General features: G+C 44.8%; 1 protein-coding gene across 2 annotated transcripts in view; it reads left to right on the top strand.

Annotated features, from left to right (window-relative positions):
• EPHX2 (epoxide hydrolase 2) overlaps window positions 1–21688 on the top strand; it is a 71026-nt gene that overhangs the window by 10781 nt on the left and 38557 nt on the right. For both annotated transcript variants that reach the window (XM_045773965.2, XM_045773966.2), the window contains exons 2-6: window positions 4256–4340; window positions 11070–11229; window positions 12473–12663; window positions 14133–14255; window positions 18166–18240. In XM_045773965.2, coding sequence (XP_045629921.2) covers window positions 4256–4340; window positions 11070–11229; window positions 12473–12663; window positions 14133–14255; window positions 18166–18240 — 634 coding nt within the window. The remainder of the gene's footprint in view (window positions 1–4255; window positions 4341–11069; window positions 11230–12472; window positions 12664–14132; window positions 14256–18165; window positions 18241–21688) is intronic.

The raw sequence follows: 21688 nt of genomic DNA, 5'->3' as shown, positions 1-21688 counted from the left end.
TGGGTGGCACAGCGGTTAAGCGTCTGCCTTCGGCTCAGGGCGTGATCCCGGCGTTCTGGGATCGAGCCCCACATCGGGCTCCTCCACTGGGAGCCTGCTTCTTCCTCTCCCACTCCCCCTGCTTGTGTTCCCTCTCTCGCTGGCTGTCTCTCTCTGTCAAATAAATAAATAAAATCTTAAAAAAAAAAAAGAGTCGGACACTTAACTGAGCCACACAGGTGCCCCTGCTTTTGATGTCCTTTTAAGAAATTTTTGCTTGCTTAAAGGTCATGAAGATATCCCACTTTCTTCTAGAAGCTAGATTGTTTTAACTTTCACATTTAGGTGTATGATCTACTTCAAAACAAATTTTGTATATGGTGTGAAGTCCCCACCCTCTATGGATATCCAGTTTCTTTAATGTCATTTATAGAAAAAAAATCTTTCCCACATTACATTTTAGTGGTGCATTTGTTGAAAAAATCAAATGACCATATAGGTAGAGGTCTATTTCTGGACTCCCTGTTCTGCTAAGTTGATGTATATGTCTGTGCAATAATACCACATTGTCTTAATTTATAATAAATTTTAAAATCTTGTAATGTAAATCTTTCATATTTATTCTTAAAGATTTGTTTGGCTATTCTGTGTCCTTTAGTTTCCAGATAAATTTTGTAATCGATGTGTCAGTTTTCACACTTATACACAAAATCTGCTGGGATTATGATTGGAATGAATTAAATCTTTATATCAGTTTGGTGAGAATTATTGCCAGAACCATATTAAGTCTCCCGATCCATGAACTTGATATAGATCTCTCCATCTATTGAGGTCTTTAATTTCTCTTAGTTTTGTAGTTTTCCAGATAGAGGTCTTTTTTTTTTTTAAAGATTTTTTTAATTTATTTATTCGACAGAGATAGAGACAGCCAGCGAGAGAGGGAACACAAGCAGGGGGAGTGGGAGAGGAAGAAGCAGGCTCATAGCGGAGGAGCCTGATGTGGGGCTCGATCCCATAACGCCGGGATCACGCCCTGAGCCGAAGGCAAACGCTTAACCGCTGTGCCACCCAGGCGCGCCTCCAGATAGAGGTCTTAAACCTCTTTCATTAGATTTATTTATGTTTTTTCTAATGCTATGGCGAGTGGCATTTTAAAAAATTTCATGTCCAATTTCTTTTAAACCACATTTGTCCTGCTCTCAACTTTTTATTTTGATCTATCTGTAAGTTGATTGGAAATCTTCCGTGAATTTTTTTTTTTTTTTCAGGAAAGGTATGTGATGGTAAACATTAGTTTTACATGCTGGGACTTTCTGTTGCCTTCAGAAATGTACAATAAATTGTCTGGGGATAGAATTTTGGGGCCATTATTTCTTTTTATTTCAGTGTCTAGTGAGTTTTGTTCCACAATCTTCTGACATCTAAAGTTGCCGATAGAAGACTAATGTCATTCCGAATTGTTTTTCTTTTGTGTATAATCTGTTCTTCTACCCAAAAGGTTGTTACCCTTTCTTATCCTAGGAATCGACATAGTTCCCCCACATATGCCTGTTGTGGGGGAACACACAACACACACACACACTCACACGTGGTGGGGAGGGGCAGAGGGAGAGAGAGAATATTTCAAGAGAGGGAATATTTCAGACTCTCCGCTGAGCAAGGAGCGTTGATGCAGGTCTAGATTCCACGACCCATAAGATCATGACCTGAGTGGAAATCAAGAGTCCAATGCTCAATCAGCTGAGCCATCCAGGAGCCCCAGTCCTTCTGGAATTCTTATTGTTTGTATACTGAAGGAATCTGGCCTTCCTAGGTCTTATCATTTTGCTCATTAACTTCAGTTGCTTCATCGTTTTACTCTTTGTTCTTGAAAACTGTGTCATGTCCTTTGATTCACTAATTTCATTTTGTGTGATGGCCATTTCGTTGTTCACTGCTTTTATTAGCCACCCTTAAAATTTGGAATTCATGTTTTCCAGTCCAACGATCTTCATATTTCAAATTGCTTTCTTTGTAATTATTGCTGCCTGATTTGTTTTACAGATACATTGGTATTTCTTTCTCTATAGCTATATCCTGCCCTTAGCTCCTGTTCTTCTATCAGCCCCCATTCTCCCAGGCAGAAAAAATAATTTTCCCTTTGCTTTCCATCCTGCTCATCCAGTGTGTTATAGATACTTGCTTATATGTCGACTCCCTTGTCCCCTGTGAGCTCCCTAAGAATACAACCACATATTCCTGCTTTTATATCACAGCACCGAGCACAACGTCTTGCACACCTTAGGTGCTCAATACAAGATGGTTGAGTTGAATTGTGTATTGATTCTTTTTTTTTTTTAAAGATTTTATTTATTTATTTGACAGAGAGAGAAACAGCCGGCAAGAGAGGGAACATAGTCAGGGGGAGTGGGAGAGGAAGAAGCAGGCTCCCAGCGGAGGAGCCTGATGTGGGCCTCGATCCCAGAACGCTGGGATCACGCCCTGAGCTGAAGGCAGATGCTTAACGACTGAGCCACCCAGGCGCCCCTGAATTGTGTATTGATTCTTAAAGCTGGAGGCCAGCTGCAGAAGGGCATGAGGGATCTTTTGAGGTGATGGAAATGTTCTAAAACTGGAATGTGCTGATGTTTGCACTACTGTAAATTTACTACAGATCATTGAATCATACTCTTAAAATGTGAATTTGATGGTATGTAATTACAATTTAATAACTCTGTTTAAAAAAAAAGACAACTGGTAGGGCAGTGCCTGGCTGGCTCAGTCAATGGAACATGTGACTCTTGGTCTCAGGGTCGTAAGTTCAAGCCCTATGTTGGGTCTAGTAGAGATTACTTAAAGATAAAATCTTTCAAATAAATAAATAAAAGACAACTGATGGCAAAGGTGTGGCAGAGTCATTGCTATTACTAGAAAGTTGAGCAAAGCTACATTTTTTACATTTTGTGCAAAGTCCATAATTGTTACTTGCAAGAGGGTTAGTCGGATGCAGGGGAGTTGATTATTTTCAGAAATGAAACTCCCAGATCAGAGATATTTGTCGTCTTACTTGGGAATGGTAAATAATTTTAACTGGCCTGCCAGTTCCTGTGCATTGTGAGTATTTGCCTGGAGCTCTGTATTAAGGATTGCACATCGGTGCCTGGACTCAGTGGAATCAGATGTGGTGGTGGATTATCAACAAACGCTGGGGGGTGCGAGGGAGCAGGAGTGTGTGTGCGTGTCACATATGTACCATCCTTTATCTGTCTGATTTTGCCCACCCGGCCATGTGAGGGTAACTGATCCACCACAGGGGGTGGGAAATTATCAAGAAAGTGGAATGGAAACTTTTATTTTGTAATGTAAGGAAGTGAGAGGGTAATGAGCTTGTCTCTCTCCCCCTGTGTCTGCTACTCCTTGGGTCTGTGTATTAGGGATGAGTATGAGCTGAGGTGTGTCAAATGGCTAGGGCTGCCATAACCAAGTACCACAGATTGGGTGGCTTCAACAGTAGTTCAGAGGCTAGAAGTCCAAGATCAAGATGGCGGCGGCAGGGTTGGTTTCTCCTGAGGCCTCTCTCCTTGGCTTGTAAATGGCCATCTTCTCCCTGTATTCTCACATGGCCTTCTCTCTGTTCAGGTCTGTGTCCTGATTTCCTTCTCGAGACACCACTCATTAGATAGGGCCCACCTTAATGACCTCGTTTTAACGTACTCATCTCTTTGAAGGCCCTGTCTCCAAATACAGTCACATTCTGGAGTACTAGGGATTAGGACTTAGACATATGAATTGGAGGTGGGGAGGGTACAATTTAGCTCATAACATGAGAAGACTTTTAAAAAATTAAACAAGATTAAAATGAAATAGAAACTGTATGTTCAGAATCAAAACCAGAAAAAAATATTTCATTCCCTTTGAAGAATATGTACTAATAAAGCAGTCCTTTGGGGCAATGCCTTGTGCCAATGAGCTGAAGATGGGAATGAATGCATATCCAGTCTTGAGTTTGGCCCTTACGTGGCCAAGCCGGAAGTACTTCCAATAGAAGAGTCTCTGCTGGTTCGTCCCCCAGGGGCTGCATCACCTGCCAGCATATTCATTATGTAGTGTATGGTCTCATGTCCCGGTTAGATGCTCTTTCAGTCTAAGATCCCCACTTGAACATTGCCTTTCCCCATCCATGGCAGAATGCCTTTCCAACAGCGGTTCGTCTGTGGATAGAAATAGCGTCTGTCCCCTATGTGCTGCTGTGATGAAGTCATCCGACATCCATGCTGCTGTTCTTTCTGTCTTCCAGGGGCTTTCTAAAAGAAGTCTTCAGTAGAGGAGGCCCAGATGGTGCCAGTGCCCGCCTCATGAGGGGCGAGATCACATTTTCCCAGGTAAGGGGACCCTTCATAGACCCCCTCGAGAAGGCGTTCTGTGCCCACATGTCCGTCTCCTGCACTGACTAGAAGCTCTCTGAGGGCAGACCCATGTTTGCTTCACCTGTGTACCTGTCTCGTACTTCCCTCATAGGACTGGGATGGAGGCTTAGAGACACACAGAGAGATATTTGAGACTGGTTTATTGTCTCTTTGGGCCAAACAGCAGGATCTACCCCATGACTGGAAAATTGCCAACCCTTGAAAATCTATGCCAGGCAGAGTAGCTTTTTTTTTTTTCCCTTGAATTGTGGTAAAATACACATAATACAAAATTTATCATCTGTATCACTTCTAAGTATATAATTTTGTAATGTAAAGTATATTCACATTATGAAGCCATCACCACCATCCATCTCCAGAACTCTGCAAAACTGAAATCCTATACCCCTTAAACAAAAACTCCCCATCCTTCTTTTCCCCCAGCCTCTGGCAACCACGATGCTACTGAACTTCCTGTCTCTATGTATGAGGCTATTCTAGCCACATTATATAAATAGAATCATGCAATATTTGTCCTTTTGTGCCTGGCTTATTTCACTTAGCATGATGTCATCAAAGTTCATCCATGCTGTGGCATGTGAAAGGATTTCTTTTTTTTTTTTTAAGATTTTATTTATTTATCCGAGAGAGAGAGAGAGAGAGAGAGAGAGAGAAAGAGATCAAAAGCAGGGGGGGAGGGGCACAGGGAGAAGCAGGCTCCCCGCTGAGTAGGGAGCCCTATGCGGGACTCGATCCCAGGACCCTGGGATCATGACCTGAGCCAAAGGCAGACACTTAACCGACTGAGCCACCCAGGCGCCCTCAGATTTCTTTCCTTTTTTCAGAATGGATAGTTTTCCCTTGTATGGATAGATCACATTTTGTTTATGCATTCATCTGTCGATGGACACTGGGGTTGCTTCCATCTTTTGGTTATTGTGAATAATAACACTGTGAACGTGGGTGTATGAGTATCTGCATGACCCCTTGCTTTCAGTTCTGCATATAGACCCAGAAGTGGGATTGCTGGATCCTAGGGTACTTCTGTTTTTAATTTTTTTAAGGACCCTCCATGCTGTTTTCCAGAGTGGCTGCCCCAGTTTGCATTCCCCTGAGCAGAGCACAAGATTTCCAGTTCGTCCACATCCTCGCCAGTCCTCGTTAGTCTTTGTTTTGTTGCTGTCGATAGTTGTCATCCTTAGAGTAGCTGTTTTCAGACAGGGCCAGTTGTGGGGAGGGGTTGTTAAATCATAACTGGATAATGGGTGGCCTTTGGAGTCAGAGAGCAGGATTTGAATCACGGCACCCACTTACAGACTGTGTCCCCCCCCTAGTGGGTTGCTTAACCTCCCAAAGGCTCAGACTTTCCATCTGTAAAATGAGGATGATGTACTGTCTACTTTATGGGTTGTTAGGAAGCTAGGAAAGTGTCTCACACAGCGCCTGGCACGTAGCAAGTGCTCACTGACTGCAACCTCCATTGGTGTTTAACAGTAATCAGGATCTGAAACCACTTGAATTCTCAGTCAGTGTCTGGAAGAAGAAAGGCTATTGAGAATCTATTCTATAAACACACAGAGAACACGGTCTATATTTTAACACTTTTTATGAATTACAGCCCTCTATCAGTCTGTCAGAGAACTTAGGGCCCACTGGAGGAGTAAGCAGGAGCCCACGTTTTCTGTGAGGGCACATTGTGTGCACACGCACACACACACACACACACACACAGGCCATTGGTGAATGAAAAGTAATGATACTGTAGAGAATAAATGTTAGGTCAATAAGAAATCTGCAATAATATTGTTGGAAGAGAAGGAAAGAGGGAAGTGCAATGTGTTTTCAGTGAACATGGGAATTATAGAGTGAATTTCTAGTAGTTGCTATGCAAACCCTGCACCCATTCTGACTTCTTTCGTCTGTGTGTAGCTTCTAGGAAACTTGGATGGCTAGCCGATGAGGTCTGTAAAAGCAAATTGCAGTTGATCCTTGAACAGCATGCATTTGAACTCACAGGTCCACCTATCCCTGGATTTTCTTTCCAATAAAGAATACATACGGTGCTGTAAATGCATTTTCTTTTCCTTATGATTTTCTTAATAACATTCTATTTTCTCCGGCGTACTGTATTGTGAGAATACAGTATATAATACATAGAACATATAAAATAATGTGTTAATCAGTGTATGTTATTGGTATGTGGATTTTCAACTATGTGGGGGGGTTAGGGCTCTCAACCCCCACATTATTCAAGGGTCAACGATATACTATGACAAAGGCGACTTAGGTTCAATTTGTCTTCAAAAATCATATTTTGGGAATGAATGTCATCTTTTAAATTTTCATTTGTGTATACGGGGCACCTGGGTGGCTCAGTTAATTAAGAATCCTACTCTAAAAAATGTTTTTTCATTTGCGTATCTTTTCCTCAACATTGTATTTGTGCGAATCATAGATGTCATTGCATGCAATCATAGATAGTTTTATTCTCATTGCTGTAGGACATTCCATTGTATGAAGATACTCTGATCTGTTTATCCATTTTTTTTTCACCCCGAGATGGAATGGCATTCGGAGATTTGGAGTAGTGAAGTGACCTTATGTACATATATTTGCAGCAAAGAAAAAGAGGTTTTGTTTTTTTTTTTAAGATTTTATTTATTTGTCAGAGAGAGAGAGGGTGAGTGAGCACAAGCAAGGGGGAGTGGAAGGCAGTGGGAGAAGCAGGCTTCCTGCTGAGCAGGGAGCCCGATGCGGGACTCGATCCCGGGATCCTGCCATCATGGCCTGAGCCGAAGGCAGAGGTTTCACCAACTGAGCCACCCAGGCGTCCCAAGGAAAAGGTTTATTCGAGAGGTAGCCAGACAAGGAGATGGAAGGCAAGCCTCAAATCCAGCTCCTGACTGATACTTTTAAAACCTCACTCTTGGCTGCTGCATAAATAGACCAAAAGGGCAAGGATCATTTTAGACTAATTAAGGAAGCTGTTGGAAGATCCAGGTGAGAGATGGTGGTAGCTTGGACTAAGGTCATATTGGCGGAGGCGGTACAAAGCGGTTCAAGTCTGGAATTTTTTTTTTTTTTAAGATTTTATTTATTTATTTGACAGAGAGAGAGAGACAGCCAGCGAGAGAGGGAACACAAGCAGGGGGAGTGGGAGAGGAAGAAGCAGGCTCATAGCAGAGGAGCCTGATGTGGGACTCCATCCCAGAACGCCGGGATCACGCCCTGAGCTGAAGGCAGACGCTTAACCGCTGTGCCACCCAGGCGCCCCTGGAATATTTTGACAGTAGATTCCACAGGCTTTCCTGGTAGATTGAGCATGAGTATGAGAGAGGAATGGAGGATCTCAAACGTTTCTGGCCAGAACCGAATGACAGTATCAGTTGCTGTTCGCTGCTGTGGGGCTGGGAAATCAGGTGCCCAGTTTGGGATATTTTAATTTGAAATGCCTCTTGATCTCCAAATAGAGGATGCAGTAGGCAGCTGCATATACAGACCCAGAGTTGAAGGAAGATGTCCAGGCTGAACACACACACACACACACACACACACACACACACACAGCATATAGATGGCATTTTTAATGCCATTGGACTCAGTGTCATCACTGAGAAAGGGAGTATAAAATGGAGAATCCAGAATCCCGGGTACTCTAATATTAAGGGTCAGGTTGATGAGGGGGACCCAGGATTGAGAAATGGAGAATGAATCTCCACCGATAAAAGTCAGGAAGGTGTGGAGTCCTGAAAGCCAAGGATTTATCAAGTTTCAGATGAAGAGAGTGGCCATCTGTGCCGATGCGGCTGATGGGTCGGGCAAAACGAAGGTTGGCGAGTGCCCGTTCGATACAGCAACACAACATGGAGGTCATGGATAACCTTGACAAGAGAAGGCGGAATGTGGAATGTGGAGGTGAAAGCCTGATCAGACTATGTTCAAGAATGAGAGAAAAGGTTTGAAGACTATGAAGTTTTGATACAAAGTGGGGCAGAAAAATGGGGCAGTAGAAGGAGGGGATAAGGTCAAGAAAGAGGTTTTCTGTATGATAACAATATGCTTGCATGCTGCTGGCAATGATCCAGTAGGGAGGGAGATGGCTGATAAAGGGATAAGGAAGGGAGGCCCCCTGGAGCCACATCCTTGAAGCAGAAAGGGATGGAATCTGGATGGGGGGTTGAGCTCTGATAAGAGCAGTGCCGTATCTAAGGCAACAGAAGGGAAGATGGAGTTCTTGGCCACAGATGCTGGTAGGTGGATATTTGTGATGGCGGGAACTTGTGAAAATTCTCTTCTAATTATTCTCCCTTCCTCCAATCCTCCTCAGTGTTTCTGGGATGACCTCCCTAAAATGCAAATCTACTTATGTAACTCTCCCACTTAACTGTATATATATTTTTACTTGTGTAACAGTCTAAGGCTGGAAGAGTTTTATTATTTTTATGGAAAGGTGAATACTTCCATTATTTTTCCAATTTCATTAATGGTTTTAGTGTATTCACATTTTATATTTTATCTTGCATCAATTTTAGCATTTGTATCTTTTTTTTTCTATTTTCTTTTGACCCCCTGCACCAATTTCTCCCACCCCGTCCCCCACCACCTGCCTCTGGCAACCACATTCTCTGTATCTATGAGTTTGGCTTTTTGTGTGTGTTTGTTTCTGTTTTTATTTTAATTTATTTTAATTTCCACATATAAGAGAAATCATACAGTATTTGTCTTTCTCTGTCAGACTTATTTCACTTAGCATAATGCCCTCAATGTTCATCTAAATTGTCACAAATGGCAAGATTTTGTTCTTTTTTTAGGGCTAAATTATATTCCATTAAATTTATATGCCACATTTTCTTTATCCATTCATTCATCCATTGATGGGCACCTGGGTTGTTTCATATCTTGGCTATTATAAATAATGCTGCAGTGAACATGGGGGTGCAGATATCTTTTTGAGTTAGTATTTTCATTTTTTTTTTTTAAATATTTTATTTATTTATTCAACAGAGACAACGAGAGAGGGAACACAAGGGGTGTGGGAGAGGGAGAAGCAGGCTTCTCACTGAGCAGGGAGCCTGATGCAGGGCTCGATCCCAGAACGCCAGGATCATGCCCTGAGCCGAAGGCAGACGTCCAACGGCTGCACCACCCAGGCGCCCCAGTATTTTCATTTTCTTTGGATAAATACCAAAGTGGAATTGCTGGATCATATGGTAGTTCTATTTTTAATTTTTTGAGGAACCTCCATACTGTTTTCCATAGTGGCTGCACCAATTTACATTCCACCAATAGTGTGCAAGCGTTCCCTTTCCTTTACATCCTTACCAACATTTGTTATTTCTTGTCTTTTTGATAATAGCCATTCTAATAAGTCTGAGGTGATATCTCGCTTTGCTTTTGATTTGCATTTCCCTGATAATGAGTCATGTTGAACATCTTTTCATGTGTTTTTTGGCCATCTGTATGTCTTCTTCGGAAAAAATGTCTTTTGGATCTTCCATACATTTTTAAATCAAGTTGTTTGCTTTTTTTGCTGTTGGGTTGTATGAGTTCTTTATATATTTTGAATATCAGCCCCTTATCAGATATATCATTTACAAATATCTTCTCCCATTCAGTAGGTTGTCTTTTTGTTTTGTTGATGGTCTCCGTTGCTGTACAGAAGCTTTTTATTTTGATGTAGTCCTAATAGTTTATTTTTGCTTTTGTTGCTTTGCTTTTGTTGTCAAATTAAAAAAATCATCACCAAAACCTATGTCAAGGAACTTACCACCTACGTTTTCTTCTAGGGTTTTTATGGTGTCAGGTGTTGTGTTGAAGTCTTTCATCCATTTTCAGTTGACTTTTGTGTATGGTGAGGATAATCGTCAAGTTTCATTGTTTTGCATGTGGCTGTCAGTCTTCCCAACACCATTTATTGAAGAGACTATCCTTTCCCCATTGTATATTCTTGGTTCCTTTGTTATAAATTAACTGACCATATATGTATGCGTGGGTTTATTTATGAGCTCTCTATCATTCTGCTATCGGGGTTTGGGGAGTTTTCAGTTTGAACTATTACAAGTAGTGCTGCTATGATAGTGTGTAAACATACCAGAATCCATTTTGCTGCTAATAAGTGTATTAGTTAGCTAGGGCTGGGTGGTTCAAACAATAGAAATTTATTTTCTCATAGCTCTGGAGCCTAGAAGCCCAAGATCAAGGTGTCGGCAGCGTTGGTTTTTTCTGAGGTCTCTCTTCTTGTCTTGTAGGGGCCATCTTCTGTGTCTTCACGGTCTTTCCTCTGTGGGTGGGTGTATGTGTGTCCTAATCTCCTGTTCTTACAAGGACACCAGTCATATTAGATTAGGGCCCACTCATGACCTCATTTTACCTTAATCACTTCAAAGACCCTGCCTCCAGGAACAATCGCTTTGTGAGGTGTGAGGGCTTAAGACTTCAACACGAATTTGGGGGGAACACCATTCAGCCCATAAACAGGGGCATTTGTGTGGTTTGTAATTTGGGGCTCTTGGAAGTAGTGCTGCTGTAAGTGCATATGCAAACATCTTTTTGGTGGACATGTGTAGACATTTACAGCGGGTGGGGGTCTAGGAGTGGAATTGCTGGCTCACAGAGAACGCGTATGGTCAGAGTTAGTAAACGCTGCCAAAAGCGTTTCCGAAGGACGGTACCAATTGATCGTCCCTCATCAATTCACTTTTACAGTGGGTGCCACTCGTGGAAGAAGACTGCAGAAAATATTCTGAGGACTCTGGAATCTGCCTCCCTGAGAATTTCTCTATGAGTGAGATCTTTGGCAAGGCGGCTGCAGCGAGAAAGATCAATCACCCCATGCTTCAGGCAGCTCTTGCTCTCAGAAAGAAGGGTAAGGATCCAGTACTGGCCGTGCTCTGAATCAACCGCACTAGAACCTGGGGAGGGTTAGGTCAAAGCACATCTAAATGTGTTCCAGGATCAAAGATCTTCTGGATCTTGATGGAAAACTATTCTTAAAAACATAGCCCCGTAGTAAGTTTTATCAAATGACAAAAAATTGCACTATCAGAATCGCTTGAAAAAATGAACGAATTTTATTTAATAAAGCAATTTGTGCCAGAGACTGCCTTGTAAGCAAAATTCTGTCCCTCCAGTGACACTAGTAATGACCAGAATGACCCAACCTCTTGTCACAGTGATTGAAAATCAAGGCCTTTTAAGCAACTATGGTTGTCTCAACCTCTGAATGTCAAAGTGATTGAGCTATGAGCTGGCTGACATGAATTCGGATGGTGTCAAATGGTCTGGGACGTGAGACCATGTTCATCCGATAGGCATTTATGCGGTTTCAGAGCCCAGCTCTTCTTCACAGATACATGCAAATCATTCTACCTGCTTATCAGTAGACTTACCTGTTGGTGGCTGAGCCATCCCATGTCCATGTTTCTCACTCATATTCCATGGAAAGGGTCTCACCACTGACTCATCAGTGCCTTCTATCCAGCATCTCCTGGCTCTTGTCCTTCTTGGTTAGGGAGAGAAAGCCAGGGGATAATGCTATCCCTGCTGACATTCCTCTAGTTTTGAAATGGGAATGCAGTCTCCGACAGCCAAGGCGGGAATTGTGAAAGATAGTCGAACAGAGTTTTCAGTCACGTGGACTTGGAAGGAGCATTGCAAGGGCGGTGCGTAGGCAGGATTCTGGGCCTGGCCCGGTTCTACCTTCACTGTGTGACTCTGGGAAGCTCATGATTTGTCTCCGCTTCTGTTTGCTCATCTGTAAAAGTGGATGGTAAGATCTGTCCTGCCTGCTCCAAAGGTGGCAAGGATCACGTGAGCTGATGAAGGTCACAACCTCTTGCTTGTAATTGCAAGGAATTAAGGGATGTAGTGTTTCTGTCAGTGCTTCTGAAAGCCCTTCACGCACCCAGGTCGCTACCACCTGTCTCTGTGTCAGGAGGTGCTTATGGGTAACGATGATTCTTGTCCCGTCTGTCAGTTTAGAGGCTGGGCGTCAAGAGGTTGTTGCAAAAGAGAACCCTGTGTGGCCCTTCTTTGGGGTTCTCTATGGGGGTACCGAACTCGGAGCAAAGTTCTGTATCTTGTCCAGTCACTGGTGACTTCTCACTCAGGATATACAACGTGCATCCTCACCAACAGCTGGCTGGATGACAGCACTCAGAGGAGCAGGCTGGCCCAGCTGCTGTGTCAGCTGAAGCCGCACTTTGACTTCCTGATAGAGTCGTGCAGGATCAGAATGGCCAAGCCTGATCCTCAGATCTACAAGTTCATGCTGGACACCATGAAGGCCAGCCCCAGTGAGGTATGTAGACACTTCCTTTTAGTGAAAAAGAATATTCTAGAGATACTGCAAATAAGAGATATTGAGGAGGAGCAAGCAGGTGGGGGACAGTTGGGGCCTGGTAGTTTGATTCTAAGTCCAGTGACAGGTCTCCATTCTCTCAGGCCAGGACTTCTAAAGGACTTTACCTGTCCCTTCAGTCCAGAACATTCTACAAGAGGTGGGCATGTGGCCCCTCTCTGTGGCTTTTATAGGTCAAAACAGGTATTGTCAAAGCTGCTAGACCAGCTGCCTCAGTTTGCCTATAAAGAAACGTAGACCCTGGGAGATTTTCCCAAGACCGCAAGGCTGGTAAGGGTCACCCTACCAAAAGGTGAGTGGAAGTGAGCTCCAATATTAGAGCTGTCTCCTTTAGGCACCCCTAAATTCTGTCTTCCTACTGTCTCTGTCTATTGTAAAACTCTGCTTTTCTTGTATTCCCCACCTCTAATTTTCCAAAAGGCAATTAAACCAAAATTAAATACCTTTCCCTAATGTTTCTGACCCTCTCTTGTTGGCCCCACCTCATTCACAAGCTGCTCAGATGAAACCCTGAACACCGTCGTGGGGAATCCTTACTGGGCTCAATCCCAGAACCCTTCCTCTCTCCTCTTAGACTTTGCTCCTGCGCTTCTCAACCTCTGAATTAAGACTCGTAACAGTGCTCTGAATTTTAGTATGCATATAAATAAACATCTTCTCATTTCTGAATTTTGGTTTGGAAGAGCTGCTTACAAGCCTGGGCTTGCGCTAATCCGTGATGATAATGCACTTCTGCTTTTTTCTACAATTTAAAGGATGTTTTTATTTTAAAATTTAAATATTTGATCCATTCAGAATTTATTTTGGGGGAAGATGTAAAGGAAGCATCTACTGTTTTCCCCCAAACAGTTAAAATAATTATATAATCTTTTAAGTCCTATTTTTCCTCACCAGGTAGACAACACAAATGGTCATTTATGTTTGGGTTCATTCCTCGACTCTCTTCTATTTCATTGATATGTCTGTTTCTCTTCTAGCATCCCACTTTTTAAAAAAATTTACCTTTTGTAGCTTCATAATTTGTTTTAGTATCTGCCCTTATTACAGTTCTTCTCCAGATTTTTTTTTGTTCTGTTCATACATGTTGATTTCCTAGGTGAATTTTAATATCACCCTGATAAGTTTATACCCTTCCTTAATTTTCTTACAGTTTCAGAATTCAGGCTGAAACCCACAAGTGTCTGTGGGAATCCATACATCTCTCTGTGTATTTATGGGTTTCCTGATGTAATTCAGTATTTTTAATTTCAAGAATAAACAAATATATGGAGAAAAAAATAATTCTTCACATTGTCATCATAAAATAACCACTGTTCCCGTTTTGATGTGTGTCTTTCCGGTGCTGTCCCCCACGGATGAGTTTTGCTTTGGATTAGAGTGATGCTAATGTCCCTGCTGTTTGGATTCAGGTTGTGTTCTTGGATGACATCGGGGCTAATCTGAAGCCGGCCCGGGACCTGGGGATGGTCACCATCCTCGTCCGAGACACAGACACAGCCCTGGCAGAACTGGAGAAAGTAACTGGGGTGCAGGTAACTTTCTGGGTTGCGCCAGGTCAGGATTCCTGCCCCTCCTCTGTGTTTAGGGGTTCAGGAGACACAGCAAGTGAGAGGGGGACCGCTTCCAGGGAGTTCGCTGCTCCTGGCAGGGGTCGCAGGTGCACACCTCCTGGGTTGGAGGCCGTTCCCCGCTGTGCCATCAGCATGCTGTCCTTGAAGAGCTTCTTGTTTCTTTCTCTGTAGTCATGAGCAGAGAAACAGTGCTCCGAGAGCAAGAATCCATACTAGTCAGAGTCGGGGGAACCAAGACCCAAGGCAGGAGCGGGGCTTCCAAGCCACCAGACTTCACTGTATTTATTTATTTATTTATTTATTATTTTTCTAATTTTTAATTTTTTTTTTTTTAGACTTCACTTTTTAGAGCAAATATTGAGATTGTAGCTGCTAGGTCTGCCCCAGTGGGGGTAGGCGGCGCAGTCCTCACGTGGTCTGCGTGGTATTACCGCTGGCACTTGGGTGGAGTGGTTTAAACCATCCCTCACAGAGAGGATGGGACGCCCTTAATGATGCCCCAAGGGGGCGGCCTGGCAATTAGCCTGCGGTGCCAGAGCTGAGGCACCTTTTGTTTTTTTCTTTGTTTGTTTTTTGTTTGTTTGCTTGTTTTTTTAATTTTAGTATGTTACGTTTGTCACCATACAATACATCATTAGTTTTTGATGTCGTGTTCCATGATTCATTGTTTACGTATCACACCCAGTGCTCCATACAATACGTCCCCTCCTTAATACCCTGCCCGGGCTAGCCCATCCACCCTGTCCCACTCCCATCTGAAACCTTCAGTTTGTTTCCCAGAGGCACCTTTGTTATTTTGAGTTTACCTAAGATCACGGGTTGCACTGAGCCCAGGAGTGCGGTGTTAACACCTGGCTTTTGCAGGAACGCTGGGCTTTGCTTGTGTCAGTGGGGGGGGGGGGGGGGGCGGGGGGCGGGGAAGCATACAGGTGGCTGAGCTAGCTGGAGGGCACAGCAATCCCAACCTTTTCTCAAAGGGCACCGTGTTCATTTCCTGGAACTGCCATAAAATACACAGACTGGATGGTCGAGACAACAGTCTTGCCAAGAGGCCAGAAGTCTAAGATTAAAGTGTTGGCAAGGGTGGTTCCTTCCGAGACCTCTCCTTGGCTTGTAGGTGGCCATGTTCTCCCTGTGTCTTCACATGGTCTTCACTTGTGTACGTCCAAATGCCCTCTTCATTTATAAGGACACGAGCCAGATTGGATTCTGACTCCAGTAGGCTCACTCCAAGGACCTCCTTTAACCTTAATGACCTCTTCAAAGACCTTATCTCCAAACACAGTCACATTCTGAGGCCATGGAGGTTAGGACTTAAACAGATGAATTTGGACGGGGCCCAGTTTAGCCCCCCATGATAGGGACAATTGACTTTTCATCTTTTTTTTTTTTTTTTTTTTACGATTTTATTTATTTATTTTTTTTTGAGAGAGAGAAAGAGAGTGAGCACGAGTGGGGGGAGGAGCTGAGGGAGAGGGAGAAGCAGACTCCCCGCTGAGCAGGGAGTGCAATGCAGGGCTCAATCCCAGGACCCTGAGATCATGACCTGAGCTGAAGGCAGACGCTTAACCAACTGAGCCACCCAGGTGTCCCTGACTTTTCATCTTTAACGAATAAATAAAAATGTGAATCTAATGATGTCACAGCCATAAAGTGTCTTGTCCAAACTTGATCTGTCCTTCTGTAAGCCTGGAAGTCTCATGCAGCAGAGGAGAAGACATCCCAGACTTGGAATCCCAGCATCCACCTGCTTGTCCCACTTACTAGTTGTCCCCTCCTCACATACGAGTCACAGAAAACTGCCCCATGATGGGGAAAGTAAGCCATGCCTCACCTGTCTTCTCTGGAGTAGGGGGAAGATAAAAGGAAGAATGAAAATTATTCCTTTTTAAATGGAGAAGACTTACCTCTTCTCTCTCAGGAAGGCTGTGGGACTCAGTCCTGAGCAGGCTTTGTAAAAACAGAGGGAGAACAGTGAGAGCAGGAAACCCCCACCCCCTTACCCCCGGAATGAGTGGGACGTCCCCTAGGAAGTCAGGGATACCTCAGCAGAAGCGCCCCGAGGGACTGGCCCTTGGTTGGTGTCTGGGCTCCCTCAGACCAGACGAAGCTCATTGCCATCAAAGGGCACCCAGCTGCCCATCCCTCCTGCCACACCCTGAATCCTCTCCAGATGTCACGGAGGTGGGGGCTCGCCTTCTGATTCCCCCACTGAGGCAGACTCTTCTGTGTTTAAAAAAAGGGAGGTAAATTTGATGGTTTACTTCCCCCACTTTTGAGGTTGGAGCCACTTCTTCCTTAGGTTGCATCTTTGGGACCAAAGATGAGAGATCTAGCAGTAGGAGTCGCTAATATGTCACTTCCTGTGAATAAGTTCACTTACATGTGTCAGCATCCTGTCCTTTGTCATTTCTGTCTCAAGAAACCTGACACGACGGGGCACCTGGGTGGCACAGCGGTTAAGCGTCTGCCTTAGGCTTAGGGCGTGATCCCAGCGTTCTGGGATCGAGCCCCACATCAGGCTCCTCCACTATGAGCCTGCCTCTTCCTCTCCCACTCCCCCTGCTTGTGCTCCCTCTCTCGCTGGCTGTCTCTATCTCTGTTGAATAAATAAATAAATAAATCTTAAAAAAAAAAAAAAGAAACCTGACACAAATAAGGTAAAGAAGCCCTTAAGGGCCCTTTGTTCAGGGATTTTCTTCTTTACCTAGATGTCTTATAAGATGTTATTGCCCTCCTGGGACTCCAGACGACACAACTGGGGCCAGTGGGCAGAAGGCTCGTATTGGCTGACCTCTGCCTCCTCCCACCCCAAATTCATTCATGTTAAAGCCCCAGGGTCTCAGACTGTGACTGTATTTGGGGATAGGGCCTTTAAAAGAGGTGATGAAGATAGGAGGAGGACATTGTGGTGGGCCCTAATCCAGTAAGATGTGTCCTCATAAGAAGAGGAGATGAGGGACGCCTGGGTGGCTCAGTCGCTTAAGCGTCGGCCTTCGGCTCAGGTCATGATTTCAGGGTCCTGGGATCGAGTGCCCCATCGGGCTCCCTGCTCAGTGGGGTGCCTCTGCCTCTCTGTCTCTCCTGAATAAATAAAATCTTAAAAAAAAGAAAAGGGGGGTGGGAATTAAGACACAGACACACACAGAGGGAAGACCATGTAAGGACCCAGGGTGGAGGTGACCATCTACAAGCCAGAGAGAGAGGACTCAGGAGGAACCAAGCCTGAACCAACCAAGGTGTTGGACTCCTGGCTTCCAGAACTGAGAGACATAAATGTCTGTTGTTTTCGTCACCCAGTCTGTGGCACATGGTTCTGGCAGCTGGCACAGACTAACACAAAGGCCCAGAGAGTTCGATTTTGGCCAGCGTGAAGGAGAGACCCTTCAGCGGACCCATCCAGTGGTGGGATGGCTGCTCTGTGAGCTCTGCATTCCTGGTGGTGTCCAACGTGAGCCTGGGCGACCACTCGAGGAACTGCCATAGAGAATTATAGTCACTGAAGTACAAAATCTCAGTGTTTTAGAGCCAGTGGTGTTTATTTCTTGCTGATGTAAAGTTCACGTGGTGGCCAGGGGCTCCGCTTCATGCAGCCATCCACAGATCTGGGTTGATGGAGGACCCACCATCTTCCCTCTGTGGTTTCCCGGGTCACACCAGGCTCTCAGCCAAAAGGGGGGTCAGTAGCGAAGGTCACGGGCTACACTGAACTGAAGGGAGGGGGAGAGGAATACAACTGTGTGCCCTCAGGAGAGGGACGTGAACCGGGCAGTCACCGGGAGGACTCAGGAACCCATGACTGGAAATTGTCTCTGAGAACTCCTTACAGAAGGAGGCTGCCACCTTGGTCACTGTCCTCTTTTCCTTCCAGCTTCTCCGAGCCGCAGCGCCTCTGCCAATCCCGTGCAATCTGAGTGACGTGAGCCATGGGTATGTGCCGATAAAGGTATGTGAGCACTCCCTCCCAGTCAGCCGAGTCCTCCCTGACCAGCCCACCTACAATGGCCTGCAGAGACATTTGTTAAATATCAAGGGTAGCTGAACATCCACTGTTTATAGGGAAATAATATTTCTCCATATAATCATTCCTCAAAAATCAGAAGACATGGTCCATGCCTTAGGATATGCAGAGCAGTGTAGGGATATGGTCAGACCAGGTCACATGGGGCCTTGAGTAACCTGGGGGTGCAAAGTGTGTGTGTGTGTGGCCTGTGTTCTGGAAAGAGCTTGTTTTCATCCAGCAGATACTTATCAAGCACTGCCTTGGTGTCAGATACGAGGCCAGATACAAGGGATACACTGAGGAACAAGACAGACCCATCCGCAAGGAATGCGTAGCAAGGATAAAGAGACGGAATTGGTCATTAAAACAGCCCGTGGTCAGGGCGGTGGCAAGGCCAAAGCCATGGGCAGAGGGGCCCCGATTCCCGAGCCAGCCAGGATTCAGAGCAGGGTGTTAGAACGTCTTCAGGGATTCACCTTGGAATCTTTCTTCATTTGTCATTGGTCCCATTTAAATGGGAAGGAACCTAGAGCTACAGGTAAGCTCATAAGCAAAACGAGATGGGATAGTTGCTTTGGGCCAGATAGAACTAGTGTGAATCCTGGCTTCGGCACGACGTTTGCAAATTTAGGTACATTTTTTATCACTCTGAATCTCCGTGTACATAGCTTTAAAATGAGGTGATGCTAATACTCCCTTCAGTGTTCTTGTACAGATTACACGTGACCCTTGAACATGGGTTCCAACAGCGTGGGTCCACTTATCTGAGGATTTTGTACAGTACAGTGCTGTAGATGCGTTTTCTCTTCCTTCTGATTCTCTTAAGAACATTTTCTTTTCTCTAGCTCACTTGATAAGATTGCAGTATGTAATACATGTAACACAAAATAGGTGTTCATCGACTGCTATCGGCTTCAGTCAACAGGAAGCTAGTAGGAGTTAAGTTTTGGGGGAGACAAAATTTGTATGCGGTTTTCAACTATGCAGGTGGAGGTCAGTGCCCTTTATCCCCACATTGTTCAAGGGTCAGCTGTCATTGAGATACTGCATGTGGACCACGGGGCATTGTACCCGGCACTTCCATGCTCCATAAACTGCAGCTGATGAAGAGGAGAGCTGGTGGCCTGAGCAGGGCAGGGCGGCAGACCCAGGGGAAGCCCTACTGCCTGGACAGCCCCTCGAGGATTTATTGAGTATTTGTTGTTTGCGGGGCATAGAGAGAAATACCGAGACAAATGCGGTGTCTTCTGAGACCTCAGGAATTTTACAGTCTATGAGATACACATCCCCAGGATGGGGTCCTTATCTGGTCATGGTGCCCCAGCCAGCGGGGGATGGGCTCCATGAGGTTGGAAGCTGCACCGGACAATGTTCACGGCCATGGTGAGGAGGGCGTGAAAGAATAAGTGGGAGCTGGATAGTAAGAAAGGGCTGAAGCTACTGTCAGCGTCAGCCCAGCCCCTCCTGTAACCCTGGGTGCTCCTGAAGGGGCGAACACTTCATGAGGTCCCTTCAGACCTCGTCTCCGGTATTGACGAGGAGCGAGGGGCTCTCGGCCAATGGCCTGGGGTGTGGGCTGTAACCTTGTGTCTTCAATCCCATGGACAGGGTTATTCTCGTGATCCTCTTGAGGCTTGCCAGTCCAGTCAGTTTCAATACATTTCTCATTTGACCCTGAAGGAGGGTGATCAGAATCGCTTTGTCACCCCCTCTGTCTTCACCCCAAATTAAAGGGCTGGGGCAGCGACCTCTGGGGAGTCCCAGCCGAGCCCCACTCTGCGGGGTACTATTCCATCCATCTCCACTGAATACTAATGCCACCCAAGCTGGGTTAGGTCTTTCTCGTTTTCTGTCTTTATGGCAGTTTTATTAATGTAACATTTAAAGGGTGGGAGAGGAGAGTACATGCACTTGCCGAGCTGCTCAATGCTGAGCAGCAAAAGGGAGCCTCGTAGTTAGGATCCATCTAGAGCAGGGCAGCTTGGGAGCATTTCAGTGGACGTCAGTACTACAGCGCTTTTCAATACAAGGAATAGAATTTCACGTTAGATCCCTTCCTTTGCCAAGTACTAATTAGAAGACTGGAACATATTCTGATAAGAAGAGTGTAGACTATGAAAGAGTTTGTGAAATGTCAGCCTAATGTTTTCTTGAGCAGAATAACTCGTTGGGAATCATGAATGAAACTCCCGGTTTGGAACACGAGCTTGGGTTGAGTTGCAGCTACGTAGAATAGTTCCAAGTGAATTTTCATACGTAAAGCTAATTTTTCCCATTAATTTCCATTAGTAAGTTGGAGATGCATACTTTTGGGGAAAATAGAGCACTCTGGGTATTGCTTTAGTTTGTGTGCTTAGACCACATGGTAATAATTGGAGTAGGTTAAGTACTAAAACAAACCATCCCAAGCTTCCAGTGGCTCTACGTCAAGTTTATTCCTTGCTTGCCAGACAGTGTGGGGTAGGACTGGGCTCTCTCCATGCAGTCATCAAGCAGCCCGTCTCCTTTCTCCTGGCTCTACCTTGCCCAAGACTTTCAGGGGCAGATAGGAAAAGAGGGAGAACCACGTGTGGGAGGTTTATACGGGCCCAGGATATAGGACACATTTCTTCATTTTCATAGGCCATTGGCCAGAACTCAGACTCATGGCCACATCCATTGCAAGGAAGTGGGGGGAGGTCTGGAAAATGTTGTCATGTGCCAGGAAGAGGAGAACGCAGACATCGAGCTCTAGCAGTCTCTGACACACAGCCCAGAGAGCACTCAAAGTGTAGCAAAGCTTGGAAAAGATTTCGCATTCAAGGGAGAAACAGTTTTTAACAAAATAATCCTAATGCTAAGTGAAATAAGTCAAGCAGAGAAAGACAACTATCATATGATTTCTCTTATCTATGGAACATAAGAACTAGGATGATCGGTAGGGGAAGAAAGGGATAAAGAAAGGGGGGGTAAACAGAAGGGGGAATGAAACATGAGAGACTATGGACTGTGAGAAACAAACTGAGGGCTTCAGAGGGGAGGGGGGTGGGGGAATGGGATAGACTGGTGATGGGTAGTAAGGAGGGCACGTATTGCATGGTGCACTGGGTGTTATACGCAACTAATGAATCATCGAGCCTTACATCGGAAACCGGGGATGTACTGTATGGTGACTAACATAATATAATAAAAAATCATTTAAAAAAATAATCCTGGTATTCTGCATGTTAACCTGAATATTATGCTGTGCCCCAAATCAGCCCTAGTTTAAAATATGGAAGACCTGTCACACAGTACCAGAAACTCTGACACTCTGAGGGCCTTTTAGGGAGGAAGGCGAAATTGTTTTACTTTTGTTTTTTTCCCAACATTATAACCTTCTTTTCAGGCTTCCTGTGCTCCTATAAAAGCT

This window comes from Ursus americanus, chromosome 13, assembly GCF_024610735.1.
Source record: "Ursus americanus isolate L20-20 chromosome 13, mUrsAme1.1.p, whole genome shotgun sequence".
Taxonomy (NCBI): Eukaryota; Metazoa; Chordata; class Mammalia; order Carnivora; family Ursidae; genus Ursus; species Ursus americanus.
Note: the sequence above shows the minus strand (reverse complement) of the source record. Positions and strands in the feature narration are given on the sequence as shown.